The sequence below is a fragment of the Hippichthys cyanospilos genome, chromosome 1 (assembly GCF_059441005.1).
Source record: "Hippichthys cyanospilos isolate Australia breed blue-spotted pipefish chromosome 1, RoL_Hcya_1.0, whole genome shotgun sequence".
In the NCBI taxonomy this organism is placed as follows: domain Eukaryota; kingdom Metazoa; phylum Chordata; class Actinopteri; order Syngnathiformes; family Syngnathidae; genus Hippichthys; species Hippichthys cyanospilos.
Window position 1 is genome coordinate 2,057,139 of NC_142369.1, and position 26,327 is coordinate 2,083,465.

Here is a 26,327-nt window from a genome sequence, read left to right on the forward strand (position 1 = left end):
GAGATGATTTGACGGAAAGTAGGGCGAGGATGTAAATAATAATCATAAAAAGAAGGAACCGCTTCAGGATCATCAAAAATCCTCGTCTGTCAAATTTGAATGCGGACACGGGGAGCGGGACCTTGAAAAGCCATCAAAAATATGAGAAAAGAGCCACTTTGATCACCGGGTCCAAAACGGGAACCGCTCTTGGACCCGGAGCGTCCACTTGACGCTGCCTGGCATTTCTGATGGCGTGCTATTGTTGAAGAGCCGTGGAGGAGATTCCAGAGTTTTCCAGCAGCCTTCGAGGACATGTGGTGCTGGTTAAAAGGATTACAAGTTCTTGCAGGGCGGAGGTGGGAAGGGAAGGGGGACGAGGAAAAGGAGGGACTACTTTCAATCAAAATTAGCCGCGCCAATGAGGTTTTTCTCAGGAGGTCTTCAGCCACAGTCTTGTAATGTTACAAATGCATCAAATAGAAATTTTAGCTAAAAATCAAATATGTAATAAATTCTAACTGGGAACTATTCATTAAGAAAAAAAAAAACACTATCATCTGTTTACCATGAGCTACGGTATTATCTTAGCCAATGCTAACTGCTATCTCTGATGATAGCGGCGTTTTAAGTTTAGTTAATCAAAATTAAATAATAAAACTAAAATGGGTCCACGTATCCCCTGCTATGCGCTCACATCTATTTATTACTTTTTAGTTCATCGATTAAGTATTTCTACAGATCTTTGAAAAGTCCACTACCTGTGTGGTCATTAAACGCAACTCAAGACGTTCTTTTTGTATCCAAGCAGCTATCCATTGTTGACTCCCAAGCACTTTTATTGCCTGCAAAAGCTTGCTCATAAAACCGAAAATCATTTGACGCAAGATGCTTTTGGTGCTACAGTGGAAACGCGCCGCCAGAAATGCTCAGCTTGCATTCAGTCTGACTACATTTCCCATGATTCTTAGGCACGGGAGCCAGAAGTAGTTCAAGTAGCTGTATGCCTCAATATTAAATAAGACCGAAATTTAAGAGCAATTTATTCTTAATTGATTTATTGTCAGTATGAACTATGTGATTGAAAAATGGCTAACACTGGTCATTTGCCAATAAACAGATCTGTAACTTAACCGCTGAAGTAAATTAAATCCATACATCTATCTGTACATTGTCTTCCACGCAGTGAAACTTTCTACAAGTCCACAAAAGACATGCGAATACATACAAATGAAAAGAAAATAGAAACATAATCAAAGGTTCTTTTACCTACTATAGCTTGTAGCTAGCTAGCTTGTAGCTGACTAGCTCTGCTCTTTTCAATGGAACATGTGCGAAAGCAAGCGTCGCGCTTGTGGTGTCCCTCCGATAACTGAAAAACAAATCTGCCTTTTGGTGTTATTTCCATTTCACGCAACACCGTCCCTCGCCTTACATTCCGCTCATTCCAAAACGACCCACAACGCACCAGCGATCCACTTTCATTTTCTCCAGCCTGCAACACGTAAACACAATTCAGTGGCTTGACGGTAATTCGGCGTTTCGAAAAGCGCGACGTCGCCGCTAACTCGCCGGGCTGCCCTTTTGTTTACGCTTCTTGTAAATCTTTGCGATTGAAACGTTCAGCCTTTAAATAAAACAAACGGCGCCGTAAGCTCCCCGTTGCCGCGGCGAGGACGCTGTTATGCTAACCTACGGCTCCGTCGGCAAAACGTAAGACCTTAAGGCCAGTCGTCTAGGAAAGCATAAAATCGCCTTCTCATATCAAGTGAGAACATCAAATTGCTGAGATTTAGGGACGGGAAGAGAAAGTCTCAAGACAAGTTCATACGCCGCCGTTCGGGAACTTCCTGACACGCGGCTAATTTCCTCATTGTTTGTCATTTCCCGACCTCGAAGGAGAAGCGGAAAAGCACTCTGTTCAATTGCTTCCCATTTTGTGAACATTCATCCTACTTATGGTTTTGGAACAAAGGGGTTGTGCTGATCCTCAGTTTGGCAGGAACAAAGGGCGCAGGATTACCACGGGGAGTTCTCCGCCGCCTTTTCAGCCAGTAGCCCCTGAGTGTTCTCGGATGGAGCCAAGCTAATTAGCGCCGGGGCGAGTGGCGCATGTTCACATACCGAGTGGCTCGTAAAGATGTTTACCGAGGCCTGCTGAGGATGGCAAGCGGAGAAAAGTCTTTTCTGGAGATAATCTAAATTGTTCGACGAGGGTTTGGCTGAGGGAGTGGAGCGGATACAAGCTTATTGTAGGGACAATTGAAACATGACGCGGGTTTATTGAAACAAAGTAGCGGCCGTCTGCTCGGGTCGAAAGCGCGAAACGGAGCCCTCGCTTCTTCCTGCGATTGCGGTCGATAAGGCTGCCAAAAGTTTCGTTTTGTGGGCTTCTCCTCAGTAGCGTTAGGTTTCATTGAGGGGCTAGCAGCAGTTTGAATCACTCTTATAGAATACGTTGCCATATTTGCATTGATTCATGGACTGTATTTTCCGCACTATAAGGCGCACCGGATTACAAGACGCACCCTCAATTAATGACATATTTTCAACCTTTTTCCTCATATAAGGCGCACCGGATTATAAGGCGCACCCTCAATTAATGACATATTTGAAAACTTTTTCCATCACAATATAGTAATACTCAAAGTAATAACTATAATAACGCACCGTCAGCTTTTCAAAAAAAAATGAAGGCTTTTAGGTGTGCCTTATAGTGCGGAAAATACGGTATTTTAAGGCGGGGGTCCCCAAACATTTTATCCGAGACCCACATTTGTCTTCTCTTCTGAGATCTGTAACAAAAAGTTTGTTTCAAGGAGTGTGGCGATCGCAGAGATGCCTGAACGAGAACGTTTATTTCTTTCCAGAACGCCATGAAAAATATTATCTAAGATCTTGACTGGGAAAAAAAGAAAATGAATAACAATATTATGCCACACATGTTAATACCCTTTTCTTGGATCTTGGCGGGGGCGGGTGGCTGTAAATAGATAATATAAATCAAATAATCAAATAAAATATAACAATTAAATATTAATAGGCTTTTCTGGGATCTTGACAGGGAAAAATGTGAAAAAAATAACATTATTGCCACACGTAACCAAATATTGATACCCCTTTCTGTAAACTCAGGTGGAGTAAATGAAAATAAATAATATTAATGGCACACATCACCAAATATTAATACCATATACGACTCAATGATAGGTGGGATACAGGTTTGTTTTTGCCATGTGAAGTGCCATTGCACTTAAAAAAAGGATTGGCATCATTTGTTTGAATTTCAGGCACTTTGATACGTTTTTTTTTTTTTTTGCTTTAGACTAACCTGTAACCTATGTACACGCTGTAAAAAGTCGTCAACAGTTCCCCGAAAGTTGATTCAAATAGCTTTGTTTTGTTCAAACTGATACAGTTTTAGCTGTACATTTTTTACAGACACTAATCTGATTTATATCGCATGAGTGGGGGGGCACAAAAGGTTTTCTCTTTCCAGGGGGGGCTTTGCAACACATAATTGAGAAGCACTGCCGTATGATAAATGTTTTTTGCACAAATGAAGTCAAACCGGGAAACTGACAGCCACCTGCTTTCATATCAATGTCTTAAACTTACATATCTAACTCATAAATGCTGTAATAAAATTTCACCTACGGTGCGCAGGGATGGAACGTATCCCCCAGCATAAATGGGGCTTGACTGTATTATTTCACCTCCCTAGTGAAATTCTCTCTTTTTTTCCAGGGACCCGAGGGGCCTCCGGGCCTCAAGGTAAGTTTTTTTTTTTTAACTTACAACCAAACCTCAATAAATAATAGATCAGTGAAGTACGCTCAGGTATAGGCAGTCTATCAAGCTGCGTGATATGACACGCGGCATCGGCTCGAATATACACATTCAGGGTTGTAACTCGAACAGAATGGAGAGGGAAGAGAAGGAAAAGTGCGATACGGCGTGAGGGCCACTGATGTGAGGAGCAGATGTTGGCCGCCATCAGGTAGCGGCCAGTGTTTGTTCAGCGTAACCCAATCGGACGCTTCCTGTCTGCGCTGTCATGCGTCGGCAGGACCTCACCGCCGGCAAAGAGCGCGTGCGCGTGTACGCGGGGGGTCGGGGGGTCAACGATGACTCGCCGGCACGTTAATGACTGGCGAGGCCGGCCCCGAGGCTCGGCGGATTAGCTTTTCCCGTCGTGCGGCGTTTAGTAGTTTTTCAGGTGCCGCTCAGGCGATCGAGGTGACGGCAGGTCATTTCAAGCACTTTGGGTTGTATTAAAAGGCCTGTGACGTGAAATGTTAAACTTTTAACAGTTTGCAATAGGCATGTGCTGTACAGGATTATTTATTTGTTGGAATATGGCGATTTAATTTCTTATGAAATATGAGTGTTTTTGGTGACATTATTTCTAAAGTGAAGTAAGACACAGCTAGCTCCTTTATGACACGATCAAAAAGCCATCTGGTGCACGAGTTTATTGTTTCTCCTCAAATGAGGGGAACGTGAAGGCAGTTAAGGGGTTATGTGAGATTTTAAAAAGGTTTCTGCAAGTATCAATAAATCTAATTAAGTGCTTTCAAACGCTGTGAAAAACAGTACCGTATTTTTCAGACGTTAAGCCGCAACTTTTTTCTCATGATTTGAGCCCCGTGGCTTATAGTCCAGTGTGGCTAATGTGCATTTTTTGTTCTTTTGCTAGCCACCAGGAGGCAGTAGGCAGTAAAACAAATCCATCTGTCAATTGGTGGAAAAAAAACTATGAAACAAAGCACAAAATATGTGAATCAGTGGCTGTATTGAAAAAGAGTTATAAAAAAATACAACATTAAAAAGATAACATATGTATAAAATGAATAAGATTCAAGATCTTGTTCATTTTATGCATTTTATAATACACATTTTATCCATAAAAGTATGTGGTGTATAATTTGATATACATACTGTATGTTATTGTGTGTGTGTATATACACACTATATATATATATATATATATATATATATATATATATATATATATATATATATATATATATATATATAATGTACATTATACAGTATATAGCTAAGGGTGTGTTTATATGATGACTTTGTTGCTGTAAGTGGTCAATTAAAAAAAAATTCATATAAAAATGAAAAAAAACTGTGGACAAAAAAATTACCCAAGGATAGAAACACTTTAAAGAGCATGTGTAATCCGAACGGCCGTTGCCATGGCAGCAGTGTGTAGCAGTGTATAGCATTCTTTATTGCATTTTGATAGACTTAAATACACAGTGAGTACAATCATTTGTCATCCTGCTCAATGCTTTGCGCAGTGCAATTATAATATGCTTAAAGTCTTTTTCTAATCATTTTCCTAGGGTTCTTTGGGCCCTCCTGGTGTTCCAGGTGTTGATGGACTGAAGGTGAGTTCATTCCAGTAAAAACACATTTCAGCACTGCAGTTGTTGCTTCTCGGGCATTGGCTGCTTTTTATTGCAGATCTTATATGAGGAAAAAAATAATCTGCTGTCCAGAATATGTTGCCTCATAAAATGACAGGAGTCCGTTCCGCATCAAAATCCAAAAGTAAAGAGGACACGCTGCAGGTGTTTCTCAAAACGGGGGAAATGAGTGGAGGACTGATGGGGAATCGTTTAAGGGACGCCGTCTATCTAATCTCAATCTTTCATCAAGAATACGAGATCTCGTATGGTTTGAAGAAGAAACAGAAACGGGGCAAAGGTCGAATTGAATTTCAAGTCAGCTGCTTGTAAACCTTGAACGCGGCACATATACGAAACAACGCTATGGAATTAATCCCCTGTGGAGATTTAATGCTGATGCAGCACTTTGCATGTGTGTGTGTGTGTGTGTGTGTGTGTGTGCTGTCCATAGGGGGATCTTGGCATCCCGGGACTGGACGGCATCCCCGGAGCCAAGGTCTGGTGCACACGTATTCCGTGTCATCATGCCATCTCATTTTTTCCCCCCTCCTTCAATTGACCTTTCCAAGCTTTATTTTTCATTTCCGCCTTCTTTTTGGGGACAAATATGTGATTTGTTCTTCTGTGCATGGATATACTGTATTTTTATGACCATCGAGCGCAATATCAATGAACGTTTCTATCTGATTATGTTTTCATACAGATGAATATGTAATAGTTTCTTCTTAATCAGTGGTTCTCAAATGAGGGAACGTGAAGGTTCTTCAGGGCGCATGTGATGTTTTCAAAGAGTTTCTTCTAATATTTTCAAATTAAGATCAAATTAATTGGAACATGAAGTAATCAGTTGCTATTTTGTGTTAGTGACTTGTCTGTGGCAAGTTTTATACAGGTGGCCATTGTCATTAGTGGCATTAGCAGACAAGTCCAAAATAGCAATTTCTGAATAAAATACACCTACTACATATGTCGTATCAAAGTTGAAGAAATATTTGCTTAATGCCCTGGCGCGTGAGCAAGGATGGGGTCAGTTTGCGAGTTCTTTTCTTGAAACCCAGAAGCTAACAACCTTTGTTAACTCGAACACCGCTAAGTACTAAATGACAAGCGGAGAACGTAAACAGGAAACACAGCGCGGCCTTCAAGTTTAAAAGCAGAATTTCAAAATAAAATAACACAGGTAAACAAACAATACAAACTGGAGCGCTTGGAGAATTCTTAAAACAGAATAAATCTCATCTTAATGTGAACATTAATGGATTCAGACGTTGGTTCGGTCTGCTTGATTCTTTCAATGAAAATAATTTGGTATAACCTTGGTTAAGTAGAGCTGCTACGGTCAAAATGGCTCTTTGAATGTTAAAGGTTGCAACCGAGACTTATTGGTACATCCGTACGGCACATCATTTTTTCCATAGAGACACTAAATGTGAGAACGCTGAGGTGAGCTCAGTGAGGCAAGATGGCCACCGGGCAAGGAATTTCAATCAAAGACCAAGAACCGAAAAGCCAACATACGTACAATAAAGCATAGGGGATTACAAGGTGTTCTATCAACTTTTGAGCAAAATGAAAGGATTCTAAGTGCGCTTTATGGTCCTAAAAATACGGTGGCTATAATAATGTTCTTGTGATAAATGTTCCTCCCTGTTCTGACTGTGGGGAAATCTGATGCTGGATGTTCCGTCTGGCGATAAATGCTGCCATAACACAAGAGAATTGTCCTAATCCAAGATGAATTGAGCACCTTGGATACAATCGGACCCACTGCGGCCTCAGTAATCCCCTCTGCTTTCTTTGCCAACAGGGTGAAATGGGAGAGCGAGGTGAAAAGGTAAGCGTCTCCTTTAGATCTTTCACCGTGATTGTCCACTCCGGTTGATTCCGCCACCGGGGGTGTGACCATTGCTCCTCCGTTCTTACCATCTAGTAGAGGTCCATTTTTGGCTATTACCTTCCTGCATGCGGCCGGTCGGTCGGAGGTGGAACTTCGGTGACGACTTCATAAAAACTTACGAGGTTCCTCAAAGGCTCACCGTGACGTGATGTTTTGCGAGTCCTTGAAGAACCCCGTCCCCCGCTCCAACGCAATTTTGTAAACAACCACCCAGTAATACTTTGGACGCCTTAAAAGTGACGTTGCCTGACGCATTGGAAGCATGTGTGAAGCATGTGAGTGACAAAGTGGATTTAAGATGTCCATCAACTTCTCCCTCCCCCTCAGTTGCGCAACTTTTTATTAGCTGCTCCCGATTAATAAAGCAGAACACTCCTGTAAGGCTTATGTTATTCTGTCTGTATTGGAAAGCAATTCCTTGTTTTATTTGCCTGCAGGGCGATATGGGGGAAGAAGGACCCAAAGGTGAAATCGGAGAGAAGGTAAATCCGTTTGATTGTCTTCTATTCCCGTGCTTTCAAATAACTGAGAGCTTTCACGTCAATACTGCAAAGTGACCCCTGCCCAGTCACTACTGTGTTCTTTTCTATGTGCCTTATAATGCGGTGCGCCTTATGTATGAAACCTGTTTTAAAGTAGGCCATTCAATGAAGGCGCGCCTTATAAGTGGCTGCGCATTATAGTGCGGGAAATACAGTAGTGTCACACCAGCAAAAAGATTTGTGAGGTCCTCACAAATACAGTGGACTCCCGTGTTACAGTGTCCCTGGCTTACGTTTTTTTTCATGTTGAAATGAGGAATACTGAGTTTTTTCATCCCTTCTTTATGGTATTTTCCCGGTTTTGAGACAGAAACAACTGTCATGACCCTAGGGGCTTGGCTGTATTAGTGTTGTTTTGCCTCCATCTGCTGGCGTTTTTCCGTAATTGCACTTATTTGCTATTGCCGTCAAACTGCTTCCATGCAACAAACCACTACAATGCTGGTCTCCGATTGGTCAGCCTCACTCGTTTCATAATGGCGGAACGGTAAAGCTTTGTTCCATTGCGAGCGGTTACAAAAGCGTATTTATAGTGCATTTTACTGCTTAATTCAAATTTGGGTGGGTTATCCATGGGTCTCGAGATTGCTAGTGATGTTAAAGAGAGAAGTGAGAAGATGATTTAAACGGAAACAAAGCTGGAGATGATCAAGAAATACGAAGCTAGCCTAGCCTAGGCTACCCTTACGAGGGAATATGGGCATAACGAGCGCCAACCAAAGGTAAATAAATCCTTTCAATATTTTTTATTTACGATGTTTTCTGATTATATACATGCGTATTATATATACGTAGCACTTTGATCGCAATTTTGAATATGTATGTGCAATTTTGATGTTTTTACCTGGGCTTCTGAACGCATTAGCTATTTAAAATTCGTTTGGATCGCCCGCCATACGGTGAATTCGCCTTACGAGCCCAACCGCGGAACGGATTCATCTCGTAACTCGGGGGCCCTCCGTATCACGTTTCCCAATGGGCGCCGTGCATATTTGGTTTTTGAAAAGCAGTAGGTATGACTGACGGCAGGAGGGCTGCACTCAAAACCTCACTGTCAATTTAGCGCCGCTCAGCTCCGATTGTTTCTCACTTAAGGCGTCTGCCAAGAAGGACGGCGTTCACGGGAAACAGATGCGGAACGTCACGTGTGGAAAATGAGATAGCGGCTGGCCTCCTTGGAAGCAAAGCGAAATAGTTGGGGTACGGCTGGACAAACGCGGCGGAGATCATGTGTGCTCATTACGCCATGAGACCAGACAAGGTAGCGCGAAGAGGCAAAGTATTGGATTCCCACGGAATATTTGTCATTGTCGGAGCAGGAGCCCCATCCGTCAGCGCTCGTGTATGCGCGCGGCGGCAGAAGAGGGCACGCGCCCATGCCAAAGTTAACAATAGGCAGCACGCACTGCGGGGAAAATAGCTGAGGAAGAGCCAAAACCGCGGAGAATGAGCTCTCGTGTTATAAAAGGGGGAGGGGGGGACCCAGAAGAGAAAACAAATGACAAGATGACAGATATACCTTTACTTCGATGCCGATGATATGTCTTTCACTTTGAATTAAGTCCGAATTTTGACTTTAAAGTGTGATCTCACTCTCTGAATCCTGAGAATGAAGTTCTATTTCGAAGAACAAAGGCTCTCTACACTTTAAATGGAGAATCGGGACTTTAAAGTCACATCCGCGCTATGGCGTGAGAATTCTCACATTATTCTCAGTTCATTTTAGGAAATTTTAAAGTCTGTATTCTGAGATTAAAGACATACTTTTAAGAAGTCCGAATGTATTCTCAAAATTCTTAGAATAAAGTTAGATTATTTTGCAAATAAAATCAGAATTCTCACCTACCACAAAATTTCCCCTATGCTGCAAATTGAGAATTCGGACTTCAGATCCACACCATAGAGTGGGAATTCTTACTTTATTCTCAGTCTATTTTAGGAAACTTTAAAGACCGAATCTGAGGCTTTAAAGTGAGAATAGTCAGAATTCTCGCTTAAATCACAATTCTGATATTAAAGTCACTCAAAATTCTCAGATTTCTGACAGGAAAGTGAGACGTTTTAAGGATTGGAATCTGAGAATTCTGAATGATTTCAAGTCAGACTTCTGAGAATTGCCAGATTTCTCACTCGGGTCATAGTTCTGATTTAAGAGTCAGAATTGTGATTTTCACTCACAGAATTTTGACTTGATTCTCAGAGATCTGCAAATATTCAAAGATTTCTGAGAGACTTTAAAGTAAGAGATCTCAGAATAGCCAGAATTTTTACTTAGATCAGAATTCCGATTAGAAGTCGCTCAAAATTCTCAGATTTCTCACTTGATTCAGAATTCTGACTTTCGAGTCACTCAAAATTCTTAGATTTCTTACTTTAAAACTTTTGAGTCAGAATTCTAACTACAGTATTGTCTGAATTCTGAAAAGTCAGAATCCTCACTTCAACCAGAGTTCTAACTATTCTCAGGATTCCGACTTCATTCTTCCAATTCTGAGAATAGCCTGACTTCTCTCAAGTCCGAATTCCGACTCAAACCAGAAATCTGACTTCCTCCGAATTCTGAAGCCGGAATTCTTTTAGCCTTTTCTTCGCTGGCCCAATCTTCTTCTGTACTTTCACGAGCCATCAGCACCTCTCGTGATAAATGTTGCTGCAAAGCAACCATTGCCACGCTTCAAAGTCAAACCGCAGACTTCTTACAACGCTTAATTGTCTCAGCGGCGCAAAAGAGCTTCACAGTCTTGAGCAAGTGGCAACACATATGGTGACGCTTGAGTCTCGGCGCCTGATTCAAAAATTGGGCACAGACAGATGTGGAAGCTGATCTACCGACCGGGTGCACCATTTGGAAACGTCACAGAATCAAAATGACCGTTCATTTATTCGGTACGGTTAGCATGAAAGTGGAGTGAACATTTTTGTGTGCAAACCCGCCAAAACATACTTGCAAATACACTATATTTCAACTTGTTATAGCACTACATTGGAAAATTAAGCACCCTAATTCAATCTTGACTTTGGAGTATTTGGGAGGATTTTCAAACATGTTTACAAACAAAGGTATTCTAAAAATATGTTTCAACGTATCAAGCATATTTATAAGAACGTTTCAGTGTATTTGGAAGTATGTTCTAATGTGTTTGCATGGCTGTTGAACATATTTGCAAGTTTGTTCAAATGTATTTGGAAGTATGTTCAAGCATATATACAATCATATTTGCAAGTATAAATGGATATGAAAGAAGGTTTGAATGTGTTTGCAAATACATTCAAACGTTCTGTATTTGGAAGTATGTTCAAGCGTATTTGCAAGTACATTCAAGCATATTTCCACATTTATTCAAATTTATTTGGAAGTACAGTCAAACATATTTACAAACAAACATATTTGCAAGTATGTTTGAATGTGGAAGAAAGAACGTTTTAATGTGTTTCTTGCGAACAAAGTTTACCGTTCCGCCATTTTGAAACGAGTGAGGCCGACCGATGGCAGACCAGCATCTCCGTGGGGAGACGCTGACCAATAGCAGACCAGCAATGTAGTGACGTGTTGCATGGAGGCAGTTATGCAACAGAATAGAAAATAACCGCAATTACCTAAAAACGCCAGCAGATGGAGGCAAAACAATACAAATACAGCCAACCCCCTAGGGTCATGACAGTTGTTTTGTTGCAAATACGGGAAAATGCCAAAGAGAGGGGATGAAAAAACTCAGTATTCCAGGTCGCAACATGAAAATAATGTTAATCAGGGACGTTGTAACACGGGGGTCCACTGTACGTTCAAACGTATTTGTGTTTTCATTCAAAAATATTCATAAGAGTGTATAGTGTGTTTGCAAGAGAGAGAATGTGTTTGCAAGTGCATTTGAACGTTCTTAAAAATATGCTTTAGTTTGCCAGTCCAAAATGTTCTTTGGAGCAGCTGTTTTTTTGTTCTGTTGTTTTTTGTTCTTTTTTTTTTTTTTTTTTTTGGGGTCAAGCATATCACCCAAGACAAAACTCCGTAACATCCATTTCTCACACATTTGGGGCAAGTCAAAAGCAAGAAAAGCTGGCTTTTTCACGCTCGCTACGCTCACCGAAGCTATCATAGCAAAACAATAAAAGTGCAAAGTCCTGTAAAATGCTTTACAGCTACAAATCCTCGACTAGTCCTTCTTTTGAAATGAGCGCCACGGGGTGAAAGGTTGACCACTCGTATGCGGCCGCCACCATTCAGACTCCCCCGTTTAAGCAAATAGCTGGAAAATTGCCCAATTTAGCGAGCGGCAGTTGGGCTTTTATCTCCAAGTTGCAATCCTCAGCATGCGTCGCGGCTGCCCGTAAATTGAAGCTGTGGCGACAAGCTTTAATCGCAGGATGTAGCCTTAGCATGCTAATTGGCCCAGTCGGGACCTTTGGGTGCCACACGCCGTCGCGGTTTGGGCTGCGGGTCTTGCGGCTCAGATTGCAATATTTATCAAATCGGGAAGTCCCCATAAATTGTCCGCTGAAGGCCCCCCGGTGACGAAACGTTTGTGTAAAGTGCACGTGTTGCATCTTCTGGTAATTGTTCTCACGTGGGCCATGGCGGCATTTCAAAATAAAAGCAGACACGTAGCATAGCATTTTGATAACAGTGCTTTGACTTTTTGCAATATTTAAATTTAAAATTAAATCCCAAAGATACATTTGTACTTTTTTTCAAGAAACCACACATTCAATCCCAGGTACTTCTCCATCTTTTTTTCATGTTTTTTTCCAAGTGTTTGGCTAGAGGAGTGTTTGAAGATGGCAGATGCTAAATGAATTAATTCCTAAAGTAGTCGATTACTTTAGGAAATTCATTCGTTCATTTTTAAAGTAATCAATGTGTTATGTAATTAGGTTACTAAAGTAATCACTTTTTTCTGTATATACGGTAAATTTAGGACTATAAGCCGCACCTGTAAATAAGCCGCAGCAGCAAAAATTGAGGCAAAAGATTATTTCTGTCACGATATGCGGCGCCTGACTACAAGCCATAGGTCGTAACATTAGATATTTATGCAGAAAGATAATATATGGAAGATTTTTGTTTTGTTTTTTAAACTTTTTTAACTTCTTGCTTACAGCAATATCCTATCTTCAACTGAGTGAACATTTAGCATCAACATATTTTCACTATACACGGGAGAAAATACTTTTCATATTTTTTTTTGGTTGTTTTTTTTTTCTTTTTTTCAGGCATAGTTGATGCCCTTGAATATTTTTTTTCCTGTTTTGGAATAAGATTTAACGGTATAAACACTGTAAAAAATTTATATTGCTCTTTTTTTGTTTTGTTAATGTTTAATTAAAAGGATACAGGTTTAGGTATATGTATACAAGTTTTCTAGATAATCTTATTTATAGTCAGCGAAAAGTTTTCTCTGCTGGGGGGGGGGGGGGGGGGGGCACTGTACTAAGGGAATCAATTACTATTAATTTGAGTAATTAATATTGATTACTTAATTAATTTAGCAACTAAATCAAATGTTTAGTTTTTTTCTGAAAAAAAAGCCATTACTTTTGCACATTTTGTATCTAAAGTAATTACTTTTGTCCTTGAATACCGAAAATAATCAATTACATGAGTACTTAATTCGTTAATTACTTTTTTTGACATTTTTTGTTACACTTGAAATAAACCAAAAAAGATGTAAAAATACGTCTTTGGGGTGGAATGAGTTCAACTGCAGCTGCAGGTGGAAAATGTCTTTGAGTCGCTGAGGTCATCCCGCCCAAATGTTTTCAGTCGCAATTCCCCAGCAAATGCGCTGAAAGCATCCTTGTTGAGGGTTCAGACACGCTAATGCTCAAAGTCGTCAAAATCCTAATGTGTCCCATAAAAAGCTTGGAGCGCTCATTAATGTCTGAGCGGCGGGCGCATGTGGAGAAAACCGCAACGTCCTAAGCGAAACCGGCTCTCCTGCTCCACGCTCTCATTTTGATTTTTTTTTTTTTCTTTCTTTTTCTCCGGCGGCCGCACTTCATTAGACCCGTTGGGCGTTTGTTTGGTCTGCAAGGTGGCACATGGGAGCAGTTTGGCTTCTTCATGTCTACAATTAGTGGAAAGCTATTTGTTTTTTTTTTCTTTTTTGTTGTTGGTGCTCTAGTACGATCTTTGTCCTCGCAAGTAATAAAATTCAGAACGCTAGTAGGACTAGACGAGGTTGACGACCTTTAATCATTCAACTTTTAATTTTTCCCTCTGAAAAAAAACCCTGGGAGCCAACAAGCTCTTTTTGATCTCCAAAGAGAAGTTAGCACTGCATTAAAATTGATGATGATAGTAATACAAATAAAACACATTCTTAGCTAAGCCTCTATTCGTGAAATTAAAGGCAAATTTAAACCTAAACTTAAAGGGGATGTCAAGCCCGAGATTTTATTACCATTATATGTTCTAGACACCCCAAATAGTCTTAACAAGTCGGCCTGATTAATATTGCATTTGTGAAATATGATTAAAGTGGCCATTATGTCAATTTCTGTTGACTGAAAATGACAGCACAGTAGCTCACCGACAACCAATCGCGGCTCACGTGTTTTCGGAGTTTACTCATGTGACATTCACCAGCTGAGCCGTGATTGGTCGATACTGAGATGGAGCGACTGTGATGTCATTTTCAGGTAGACAAGTGCAAAATGGCTGCCCCCTCAGATGGATGAAAGCAAATTCCAAAATTCTAATTCCATCAACATAATATCAATCATGATACTGTTTAGACTGGAGGGCTTGCATAGAACATATAACATGAATTTGGGGGTGTTACTTCCCCTTTAAATAAGATTTTAACAGCTGTCTGCAAGTATTAGCAAATGTTATTTAATGCTTTTCAACACTGTGGTAAAGCAGAACTACTTTTTTTTTTCAAATTACGAGCAAATTATTTTGAACAAAAAAAGACATTGATAAATTGTGTTATAGTGACCCCAAAACATATACCTTTTTATATTAATTTTACAAGAATTAGCGTAGCCATTAGCGACACAATTTTCCAAAAATACTTTACCAAGGTCAGGGGGTACTTAAAATATCTCAAAGTGGGACATTCTGTACACTGAATGTTCTCACTGAGGGAACAAAGTGTTTTATTTTGTATTAGCAAAGATGGCCTCTCTCTCTCTCTCTCTCTCTCTCTCTCTCTCTCTCTCTCTCGCTCTCTCTCTCTCTCTCGCTCTCTCTCTCTCTCTCTCTCTCTCTCTCTCTTTCTATGTCACTTGTGGTGTCCCTCAAGGCTCAATCTTTAGCCCTATTCGGTTTTTTTTTTCTGCCTTGCAGGGGGACGCAGGATCTTCTGCGGCAGGCATCAAGGTAAACCACGTGGAGAACTCTTTCTGGCACGTTCTCACTCCAAAACAACATTCACACACGTTGTTTTTGCTTTTGTTCCAGGGCGAACCCGGAGAGCCTGGAAGAAGCGGACACAAGGTAATAATGGCTTTGCTGCACCTGAAGCTAAAAAAGCAAATTGACAGGCACATCCATCTTACAGCAGCTATTTGAATCCGCTTTCTGAAGTCCTAGAGCTAGCGCAGCTAGCGTCGGTGTTGCGCAAGATCAAATAGCTCAGGATCGAGTTTTGATGAGGGAATTCCAATCTCAGTCGAGCCTTTGTGTTCAAAGTGCAGAAAGAGGACCAAGGTCCACGGGAGGCCCGCCGAGCAGAACCCGACGCTTGACTTGTGGCTCTGTGGAGCATCGCGCGCTCTCACTTTTCATTTTCTTTGGCTCGGGGCGCCTTAAGATTCCAGGATCAATACAAGTCAATGCTTGTGGATCTACCAAAAAAAATCTCGTTTGGGGTTGAAACAAGGAAGTTGCACATTTCTGCAAATATATTCACATTCGTACTGTGTTTTTTAAAGAAAAATAAAGCCGACAAATCCATCTGTTTTTGTTTATGTCAGGAGATTTCCATTTTGCCATTTGCTGGCGACTAAAAATGACAACACAGCCTTTCAGGGCTCTGATAATGACCAATCATGGTTGAGCTTGCGAATGTCACATGATTTGGTCATTACCTGAACCCTGAGTAACGGTGGTGTCGTTTTCGGTGGACAAACCCTACAAAGTCCTCATGTACTCAATGGAGGACATCATGGCTTATTCTAACATGTCTCACATGTTCGGGTGGTATGGATTTAACTTTGCTGTCTCGCCCAGACAAAATGGACACAACAGTGGACACAACTGAACAGGCAGAGCCTCAGAACGTCAAGTAAAATTGTCCTCTGATGTCCTCACATGCTGCAATTGTGACATGACCAAATCAGAAAAAGATGTTCATAGGGTCTCGGATGCTAGGTTAATTAGCATCATGCTATCATGTCACGATATTGTCTCTACTTTATTTGGCACATATAATTCAATTTTTGTTACATTTTGCACCGCCTCCTTTCCGTCATTGTTGGTCCGTCGCTTTTTCAAGCCAAACCAAATTGTAATCGTCGGTGCGTCAGTCCGTCTGTGTATATTTGCCCAACCTTCCGCTACCACTAGAGGGTGACATTTGACTTTTTTTTTTTTTTTTACACCTTTTATAATACGCCATCATGTTTACTTGTTTACGTCAACTATGGAAGACGGTTTCATTAACATTTGTCTAAATTTGTCTACATTTCATCTGTCACATACACTACGAGTGAAAATAAGTATTGCTGAGGTTGAATTTACTAAAAAAGCATTTAAAATTTGGGAATTTTAAAAAAACTTCTGTCTTGCATTTCCTGACCAAGAGCCAATCAGAGAAAAAATGCAAATTTTGGTCTGCAACTACAAATAATCTCTGATAAACAGTCCATCAGCGAAGACCAAAAGCCCACCTCTGATAATTTTGCAGGAAAAAAAAATGTTTGGTTGACCCTGTATGTCGCACAATGCCGCAGCACATGAATAAGTTCTCTTGAGCGCGCTCTGCGAGAGCTTTTAGCAAACGCCCTTCTCCTCGCAGCGAACAATTTACGGCCGCCGCATTTCTGCTGACGAACGTTTATCCCTGACTTGGCGTCACATGAAGTTATTGTCAGGCATTAAACGCCGCAGTCCCACAGCCTTACGAGATATGTCGCTAATGCTCAAGATGCAGCTTTTGTTCCTGACTTTTACGGCGCCACAGTGTAAATTTACAGCTGTCGCCCTGATCCCCCGAGTGGCGTTATAGCTGATCACTTTCACACGCCACTAATCCTCCCATCCCGCGCGCCGTAAATATGGACGTTCGAACAAAGTCGTAGATCATTCCCAGTCTGAGATGTTGTTTGGAAAGTCTCTCTGAAACCTCGAGAGAAAACTCGATTGTCGGTGTATTACACTGTGGAACAGCCCCCCCCCACCCAATTTTAGAATTTTATGTTTTTTAAAATTAAAATTGGTGTCCTTATTTCAAAAATGTCAAGTTGTTTGGACGTATCTACGGCGACATGGCAACTTGCCTGCGCAGTCACAAATGAGGCAGTGTGGTGAGAGGTGTGCGAAGCTCCCAATTGGACAGTACTGGTAATGTCCTCCGAAGACGCGACCGATTCAAATGTGTCCCCTGTTGTGTCCATTTGATCTCATAGCAAGTCAGCAAAGTCAATTGCATCCCACTCAAACATATGAGACATCATAAAAGACCAGGATGTTCCATATTGAGCACACTTGGGTTTAGTGGAGTAGCTCGACTGAGTCCAAATATATCGACTAAAACCAAATGTCCATTTAAGTGGACATAAATAGGCTGGGTTTGACAGGGATTTCTTCAAGCAGAAGCTACGGGCAAAATCTTGCTCGATATACAGTATTTCATTTTTTGTTTTTTTGTTTTTTTCAGGGCTTGTAAATGTTCTATCTTTGTGCTTTATTTACGTACATATTTATTTGTTGAAGAAAACCAGAATCCTGTAGCTTAGCTGGTCTCAAAAGGGGGTTTGAGTGTCCCCAGGAGGACATGAGGGCACTTTGTTGGATATGTGAGATTTTTAACATGATTACTGTAGCTGGTGTAAGGAAATGTAACTTAATGCCATGACAAGAACAACACATTCTTCTTTTCAAATTCAGAGCAAATTAATTGGAACGTGAAGCTATTTTTAAGTCTTAATTTTTGGGGTTTATTTGTTGTTTTACACTGTTTAGACAGAAGAAATATTTCACAGGGGCTACATAATTGAAAAAAGATTGAGAGCCACTGCTATAGCCCAGAAACTTGACATAATAGAGAAAAACTGGGACCAGCTTTGGATCCTGGACCCAAAAATGAGCTAAAAAGCGCTGTCAAGCTTAAGTTTAGAAAAATGGCGTTCCACAGCAGTTAGTCAACGCTTTGAGCAACCTTCACATGATCTCCAAGCCACGGCTGCTTCCGCAAATGCAAAAATGGCGCCTTGCAACTGTGCAGTGTGTGACAGCTGAAGCTTTTTTCCAGCGAAGATGAAAGCTAATCGCATTGCAAGTTGCGGGTTGAGTGACTTAACAAACTAATCCACAAAGACGGCATGGTCTGGTGTGAAAGTGCATGCGCGGTACCTTCTGCTGGCGGCGGACGACGAGGCACCGCCGCTCCACCAGATCGGATGAGATGCGATAGAAGCCCGAAAATCTGGGCCGATGTCACTCCATCTGTTTGTTTGCAATTGGCAATCCAAAATCAAATAAGGAAAAAGTGACTTTTTATGTTTTGACGCTAGAAAAGCTAAACTAGGCAAGACCAGATTTCTCAACTCGTATATGTTTTGTTTTTGTTTTTTCGGCACAAGACAATGTTTTTTTTTTTTTCATATGTACCTGGTGTTAAATAAAATGTAAAGCGTGTAGAGTCTCCGTAGCAGAAATATTTGAGCGTTGTCAATGAATGAGCCAGAACTTTTTTCATATTGCCACCTAGTAAGATCTAAGTCTGTAAAGAAAAAAAAAACAAAAAAAAACAACAACAACAAAAAAAGAAAATAACAAAGGCTATGCTGTACTGTTTAATAAATGGGAAAAATATACAGTAAACAATAACAACTAAAAAAATATTAATATACGGAATAAAAGACATTAAAAAATAAATATAACAAAAACAAGAAAATTGACAGTGTAATTCGAGAAAATATATACAAACATAAAGAACAATCCATGACAAAATGAGGGTTAAAAGAATAAATATAAGAAATAAAAGAAAAAATACAAAATCATAAAGAACAATAAATAAAAAATCTTAAAAAAAATGAAATGACATCCAGTTAGTAAATGAAACTACTATAAACACAGTATAATAAATAAAAACTAAAAAGATAGAAATAAAGGCTAAGCAAATGAAATAAAATGACATCCAGTTTAGTAAATGAAAAACGAAGTAAAAACACAGTATAATAAATGAAACGTGTAAACAAAATTACAGACAAATGGAAAAACCGAAGACTGCGTAATAAATTTAAAAAACAAATGAAAAAACATTCAACCCAATAAGCATTCATCACACACTGCACTAGAAAACAAATAGCAAAAAAAAAAAAAAGTCACTTCCCGGTTTTGCGATTTCCGATTGCCAGTCGAAGAATGAAGAGAAGGAATGTTCTGTGGATTCCCACAGAACGTGCGTCTTAGCTTAGCTTGGCTGTAACATGTGGCAACTCTTCCTGTGTAGGGAGAGCCAGGACTTCCAGGGCTGCCTGGACTGCCAGGGATTAAGGTAAATTCTGCCGTTTCCACCCCGAGCCTGTCGCACCCTCTCCCGACCCGCTTTCCATCCGCTTCGGCCCGCCGCGGCAAAAACTCCACCGGCCTTGCCTTCAAAATAAAGCGTTAGCTTTTTTTGGTTGGGTGGCTCCATCTGCATACGTCGTTTGCAAGCAATCATCTGTGTAAGATCGATAATCGTTTTTTTTGGGTGTCTGGAACGCATCAAGCGGAGATGCATTGTTTTCTGTGGGGATTATTACTTTGGTTTTGGCACGATGTGTGCAAGCGCGCAGATAAGTTGATCACAGCTACAATAATGTCACATCGAATCGCAGTGCTCATCGTATCAACCTTATTACGTGTTTTTCCTTGCACTTTTTCGACGTGCTTCTCCTTCCACATTTTTGGACCGATTCTCACCATTCCAGCTTTAACGTATTCTAAATATGTACGCTAAATGTGCTTCTATTTTTCTCGTTCGAAAAATTCACGGATTTCCCCAAATTCAAATATTTTCATTCCCAAAATTGTCCATTTTCTGTGAGGCACAATTTTCTCTATTTACCATTCGTTTCAATGGACACGCACTTTGTTTCTGTTTGAAATGCATAACTTTTAGCTCATTCCATTCACCTTGGTTACAGTTTTCAATTCAATACAATTCAGATTCGCCAAATTCAACATTTTTTACTGTCCAAAATTGTTTAAAATTACTTATGCCCCTCCAGTTCCCACATCACCAAGTAACCCAACCAACATATTCACTTCACTCAAAATCATTCCATATAATTTTTTCATTCCATATAATTCCACATCATTTAATATATATATATATATATATATATATATATATATATATATATATATATATACTTTTTTTTTTTTTTAATTCAGCCTTCACATGCATTTTCTCCAGGAATTACTTTCTTATTAGCATTAATTTACTTTCTGTTCTGTATGTATTATTGAAACTCCTGGCTGATTTTGTCATAAATAGGAAAAAAAAAACACATGCAAACTATTTGTCAACAATGCACTGAATGCACAAGTGATGACGGTGCTTTTTTTTTTGCTTGTTCAAGCTTAATCTTCCATGTTCTCCTCCTTTTTTTTTTTTTTTCACTTAAGAGGCTTGAATGCTTGATGGCTCTAACAGCATTTTGCTAACGTAGCACTCACCAATTTCCGAGCTTGCACTTTTGCCGTGTCGCAGATGGTTTGGCGATACGTCGCCGTCGAGCTCCCTTGAAAATCAGACGGCCGCGCCTCATAGCATCTACCGGCTCCTGATAAGTTAAAGACCAGAATTTCCACAGGTTTTCCAAATGGGTCGGTACCATCGGTGCACTTGGCGGCGCGGTCTGGGAATGGATGAGGAATTAGCGCACGTGCGCATGCGGTTTCTTATTTATTTTCCGGTGTTTGTCTGTGCATGTTAAACTGGGAACGGGATTCCACTTAGCATGTTAAAGACGCTGGTTTTCTTTTTGGTTAATTTAGGGAGAGCCAGGATTCCTCGGACCCCAGGGGGAACCAGGCCTTCCGGGCCTTCCTGGAACCAAGGTGGGTGAGCTCCAATTTTTTTTTTTTTTTTTTTTTTATAAAAATGTAAAAATGTGATAGTAACAAAAGTAAGCTATTTATGAAATTGAAATAGGAATATTTATTGTGTCATAATTACAGGAATATGACTTTTGATGACTTTTGCATCATGGGAGTCCAGGTTAAGCCAATCATCAAAGTCACTGAGAGGCTTGCAAATGTCATAAGTTGGCCACTAATGCCACCTAGTGGTTTTGGGGTGTCAACACAAAAAATGTCTATTGCGCCTCCTTAGCGAGTTGTTGTTGAAAGGATTAATTCAAAAAACGGGGGAAATGCAAGACAATACATGGGGTTTTCAATTTGTCCAAAACTGAACAATATCTCCCAATTTTGAATGGCAGTAAATGAGTTCAACATGGGCTAAATTTGACACCTATAGAGTGTACCTCTCCACCTCCCGTTTGCGAGCATTTCGGAGGGACGGCAGCGTGGCATATTGAAAGTCTTCATGTTTTGACTATCTATGCAATATTTTAGCCTCCTAGTGATTTTTTTGTATGCTTTTCCTTTGATATCAAACATCAATAAGCCTGAGTTGGGTCAAAATTTTCCCCAGTAGACAAAATGGCAAAGAGCTCAGCACCTCTAAATCTCTGACCCTAAAATGGCTCCTGGGTGGCCCACAGCAGAATCTCCAAATTCAGAACCAAAGCAAGAGTAATTAGTTATAAGTTGAGGAAAGTAGTTATTTATTGATATTTACAAATTAGACCATACTACAGCAGAAAGTAGTAAAAAAAAAATAGCTTCTGAAACTGACATCTTAATAAACTAGGCGTTATACAGAAAATTGTTACTATTTGGGTATTCGCCAATCCGAGGGGACTACTTTGTGAAAAGGCATATTTTGCAAGGCAGCGAAAAAATGATGAAAAACCAAGAAACCGTGTCGAACACAGCGAAGCCATGTCGTTTCATTTTTCACACAATTGTTTATGAAATTCGCTGTTATGAAGTGATGTATGGAATAAGACTATACATATATATATATATATATATATATATATATATATATATATATATATATATATATATATATATATATATATAAAATATCATAATGAAAATCTATTATCTGGAAAAGATCAATTTGTAAAGGGGGGGGGAAAATCCCCCCCCCCCCCTTTTTTACAAATTGATAACACACAAACACGCACACACACGGTTTCAATTTCCAGCACCCAGTGGGGCTTTCAGAAGTTTTTTTTGTTTGTTTTATAAGCTGAGGCCTGCCAGAAAATGTATGGTGAGCCACAAATGGAGCCGTCGAATGACTACTGTGACACCATCCAACTACTACATGCGCTTCCAACAAACAAGTTCATTATATACGGAGAGCTTTTTTGTTTTTTTCACTATTTAAGGTCCCAAACTACTATACCACCTTTTTTTTCCTTGATCATTTGTACTCTTTTCAAACCGACTCCTATATTATTGATATGTAGCTGTAATTCTGCATGTTGCAATATTATGCGTTTTATTTCTTGCTTGCGTTGCTTCGAAAATATCAGCGGGAATGGAGCCGATCTGTGTGCTGTCTTTGAGCCGTGACATTATCACACTGAGAAGCCGGCTGTGATGCTCCGCACGCGCACGCGCAGGCGCACGCGCGGCAGACTCATTAATATTGTGCTTGAGAATGCACATTAATCCGAGAATATAAACAGGTGACTGAAAACGCCTTTATGGTGATGGAGTCGTGTGTTTTGTTCGGGAGGACGTCACATAAAACGTTGATGATGAGTTGAGGTAAACTGACGCTGGCTCGAAGCGTCACACTTGCACCACAGCGCTATCTATTGGCCGTCTTTGCTCACTTCACTTCAAAGCTCAAGTAGGACTAATGCGGAAATAAAAATCAGACGTAAATGTGGGCTTGATGCTGATTAGATGATGACAACTAATCACTTCTTGTCGTTTGTGTGTAAAGGGTGAGAGGGGCGAGCACGGACCGCCCGGAAAAGGCGAGCGAGGCGATCTGGGACCCGTTGGACCAAAGGTGCGTCAACTGATTTTTGCCGCCCTCTAGCGGCGCGACTGTACAAGCTCAATGGTGGTCTGCACACATGTCCGTTTTGTCTACATTTATTTGGGTCGTTTTCAGAGGACATTTGAGCTTCGAAAATTCTTTAAAAATAAAACATTCACTTTATTTCATTAAGAAATAAACTATCAAAGGCTTCAATGGTAGAATGGTAATTACGTCATTTAATACTATGTGCAAATTTAAATATGAAAATAAGAAAGAAAAACTGTAAAAAAAAGGGAAAAAAATTATATATATATATATATATATATATATATATATATATATATATATATATATATATATATATATATATATATATATATATATAGTGTTATATGTAGATTATTTAACTTTTGATGAGTGGGATTTAAAATGTCGTCGTCCACTTTTGGAGGTTTATCTTTTAGCTGAAATAATTCTCTAATTGTGATTGAAAGTTGAGTATGTTAGCAGCATCGGAATCAAAATGGTCATCTTGACTTGACGTGGCGTCAACTCGATCGAAACGACTCAGCCGTTGTTTATGTCTGGCTGGGATCCGGCAGGTAGCTTTAATAAACTCCGGTCTCAACTCAGATGACCCGCACAGGTGTTTCACATGCTAATAAAAAAAAAAAAGCAAAACGTGAAACCTCGCCTTAATCGGTGACAGACTTCAAATAAACACGGCGGGTTATTTTAGTGAACGCCGACGGCTTGCGCGGCTCCCCGGGGAGGCGCGGGTGCGATTCTTTGAAATGGGACCTCCGGCGCGGAGCTCATGTTTTCGCCGGCATCCCAGCGGGGTGACATACAAACCTGACGGCCAATTTCACTACCCTGTGAATGAGCAAAACATAAGGCGTCCGTTTGTCATCACAGGTGGCAAACGTGCTCACAAGATGGATGGAAAAGTACAGAAATTACATGACATTTATTATATAAATTGTTGTCGTTTTATTAGTCATATGATTATAACTCCTCATGACCTTCCCTACATTCCTATACACATTTTTAGTCGAGCTTGGACTAGTGAATAATTTTAAAAATTTAAATCTCTTATTTGTCAGGGGCAAAGCTAGAGCATGTTCAGTTTCAGGAAGTGCATGGACTAGAAAAAAAACATTCTTATGGTAGTATCAGTGACTTTAAAAGTGCATGGTCTTAAAAGATAGGGCACTGAAAAACAACATTTATATGAATGTTTAACTTTTCATAGTCCGCAAAATGAGTCATATAAAAGAAGCTAATTAGTTCACGATCACATCTGAAAGCTGTATACTTTGTACTTGTGTGTTTTTTTTTCGTTGTTGTTTGTCTGTTTTGTTTTTGTCTATCAGAAGCTGCTGGCACAAAGTATACAGCATTCACCACCAAAAAACAAAAAAAAACTATTTTCTCTCTCTATTTCCATCTCTTGTTTACATCATGTTTTCATCTAGGAAAGTTGAAAAAAACAACAACAAATGAGCCTATTAAGAAATAGTAAAACATAGTAATCGCAAAATCAAAGTCAAAGTCAAGTTTATTGCCAATTTCTTCACATGTGCTTAACATACAAAGGAATCGAAATAGCGTTTTAAGTGATGTTCAGATACTTGAAAAATAAAATGTATTTTGTTCCTGCCAGCACTGCAAAATGATTGGCTCGAAAATAAAATTATTTGGGTGAGAGTTGTAACCCAAAAAGTTGGGTCACATAAAAAATAAACATTTGAGGGTCGTTTTGTACAAATAACACAAATTTGCATTTGGTAAACAAAAAGTAAATTGTCCATAACCCAGGGAGTATTCATTTGGACCCCAAAAATTTGTGATAACTGAATAACCCAATAAGTGGTGTCTATTTAACTCAATTTGGGTTATTTTGGACCCAACAGTTTCTAGAGTGTAGGCGCTCACTCTAAAAAGGGTTGGGTTAAAAATAACCCAATTATGGGTCAAAAATGTACCACCTCATAATTTGGGTCTATTTTACTCAATATTATGGGTTGGTTTATCAAAAACAATCCAATTGAGGTTGTGTTGTACAAAATAACACATTTTTGAGGTAGTACAACAACGCAGAATGTTGGGTCATACCAACCAAAGTATTGGGTTGGTCCTATTTTTATCAACTTTTTGAGTTTATTGGTTTATTGATATTATTAATAAAAAAGAAACAATACAATCTTTGGTTTGTTTCATACCAAATGACCCAAGTTGGGATTCAGCCCAATTTCTTATATAGCCCAAAAAATTGAGTCAAAGTAAATTACCCATAATCCTTTTTTTTTTTTTTTTTTTACTAATTTTGACCCAGCTTTTCCAAAACAACCAATTTTTGAGAGGTGTCTTGTACAATATGACCTATATTTGGGGTCTTTTAATATACAGCAACCCAGAAAGTTGGGTTAATTGGACCTAAATATTGGGTCAGTCCTTTTTGACTAATGATTGTGTTCTTTTTAACCCAAGTGGTTATAGTGTGAAGCCCCCTCAATGTTTTTTCAAAAATGTTGGCTTGTGTGTTATTCCTTTTGATTCAACCCCAAAAAGTTCCTTTTTTTTGACCCAACTGTTTCTACAGTGCACCATTGTTTGTCATGCGCTTGTCATGTGTGTTTCAGGGTTCGCAAGGAGAAGCGGGCACACCCGGTCCCAAAGGGTCAAAGGTAAGCCGAGCATACTCGGGGTCTCGTTTTACATTTTTTTCGTTGCAATCAATCGGAGCTTAAGAGATCAAATAATTCTCATTTTCTCCATCCTGAATTAGGGGGAAAGTGGAGAGAAAGGAGATTTTGGGCCCGCGGGGCCAAAGGTCAGTCTTGTCTTTGCGTGACATCATCCACGGTGACTTCATTTCCTCCCGTGTGACTGAATGTGTCAAACGTCCACATGCAGGGTCCGCCTGGGCAAAAAGGAGACCGGGGCGCCACTGAAATTATCGACTACAATGGGAATATTCAGGAAGCGTTGCAGGTCGGACCCGCCGTGAGATCTTAACAATTGTTGAAATTTGCATCTCTGAAAATTCATTTCTTAAGATGCGCAAAATAGAAAAAAAAATGTGATTTCTCTCCTTTTCTTGTTGCGCTCGTTTGGTGTGCTGCAGAAGATTACCACTCTTACAGTGACGGTAATTATTTGTCTGTACTAAAAACTGCCATCAGTTTGTTGATGTTTTTTTTTCTTTTAAATCGCATGAGCATAATCCTAATTTTGGTTTTGTCAACCA

General features: G+C 39.9%; 1 protein-coding gene across 1 annotated transcript in view; it reads left to right on the plus strand.

Annotated features, from left to right (window-relative positions):
* col25a1 (collagen type XXV alpha 1 chain) overlaps window positions 1-26,327 on the plus strand; it is a 121,493-nt gene that overhangs the window by 78,711 nt on the left and 16,455 nt on the right. Inside the window, exons 10-23 of the mRNA XM_088424835.1 lie at window positions 3,727-3,753; window positions 5,340-5,384; window positions 5,857-5,901; window positions 7,213-7,239; window positions 7,740-7,784; window positions 15,133-15,165; window positions 15,247-15,282; window positions 19,463-19,507; window positions 20,998-21,060; window positions 23,033-23,101; window positions 25,720-25,764; window positions 25,866-25,910; window positions 25,994-26,071; window positions 26,205-26,228. Of these exons, the coding sequence (XP_088280961.1) occupies window positions 3,727-3,753; window positions 5,340-5,384; window positions 5,857-5,901; window positions 7,213-7,239; window positions 7,740-7,784; window positions 15,133-15,165; window positions 15,247-15,282; window positions 19,463-19,507; window positions 20,998-21,060; window positions 23,033-23,101; window positions 25,720-25,764; window positions 25,866-25,910; window positions 25,994-26,071; window positions 26,205-26,228 (627 nt within the window). The remainder of the gene's footprint in view (window positions 1-3,726; window positions 3,754-5,339; window positions 5,385-5,856; window positions 5,902-7,212; window positions 7,240-7,739; window positions 7,785-15,132; window positions 15,166-15,246; window positions 15,283-19,462; window positions 19,508-20,997; window positions 21,061-23,032; window positions 23,102-25,719; window positions 25,765-25,865; window positions 25,911-25,993; window positions 26,072-26,204; window positions 26,229-26,327) is intronic.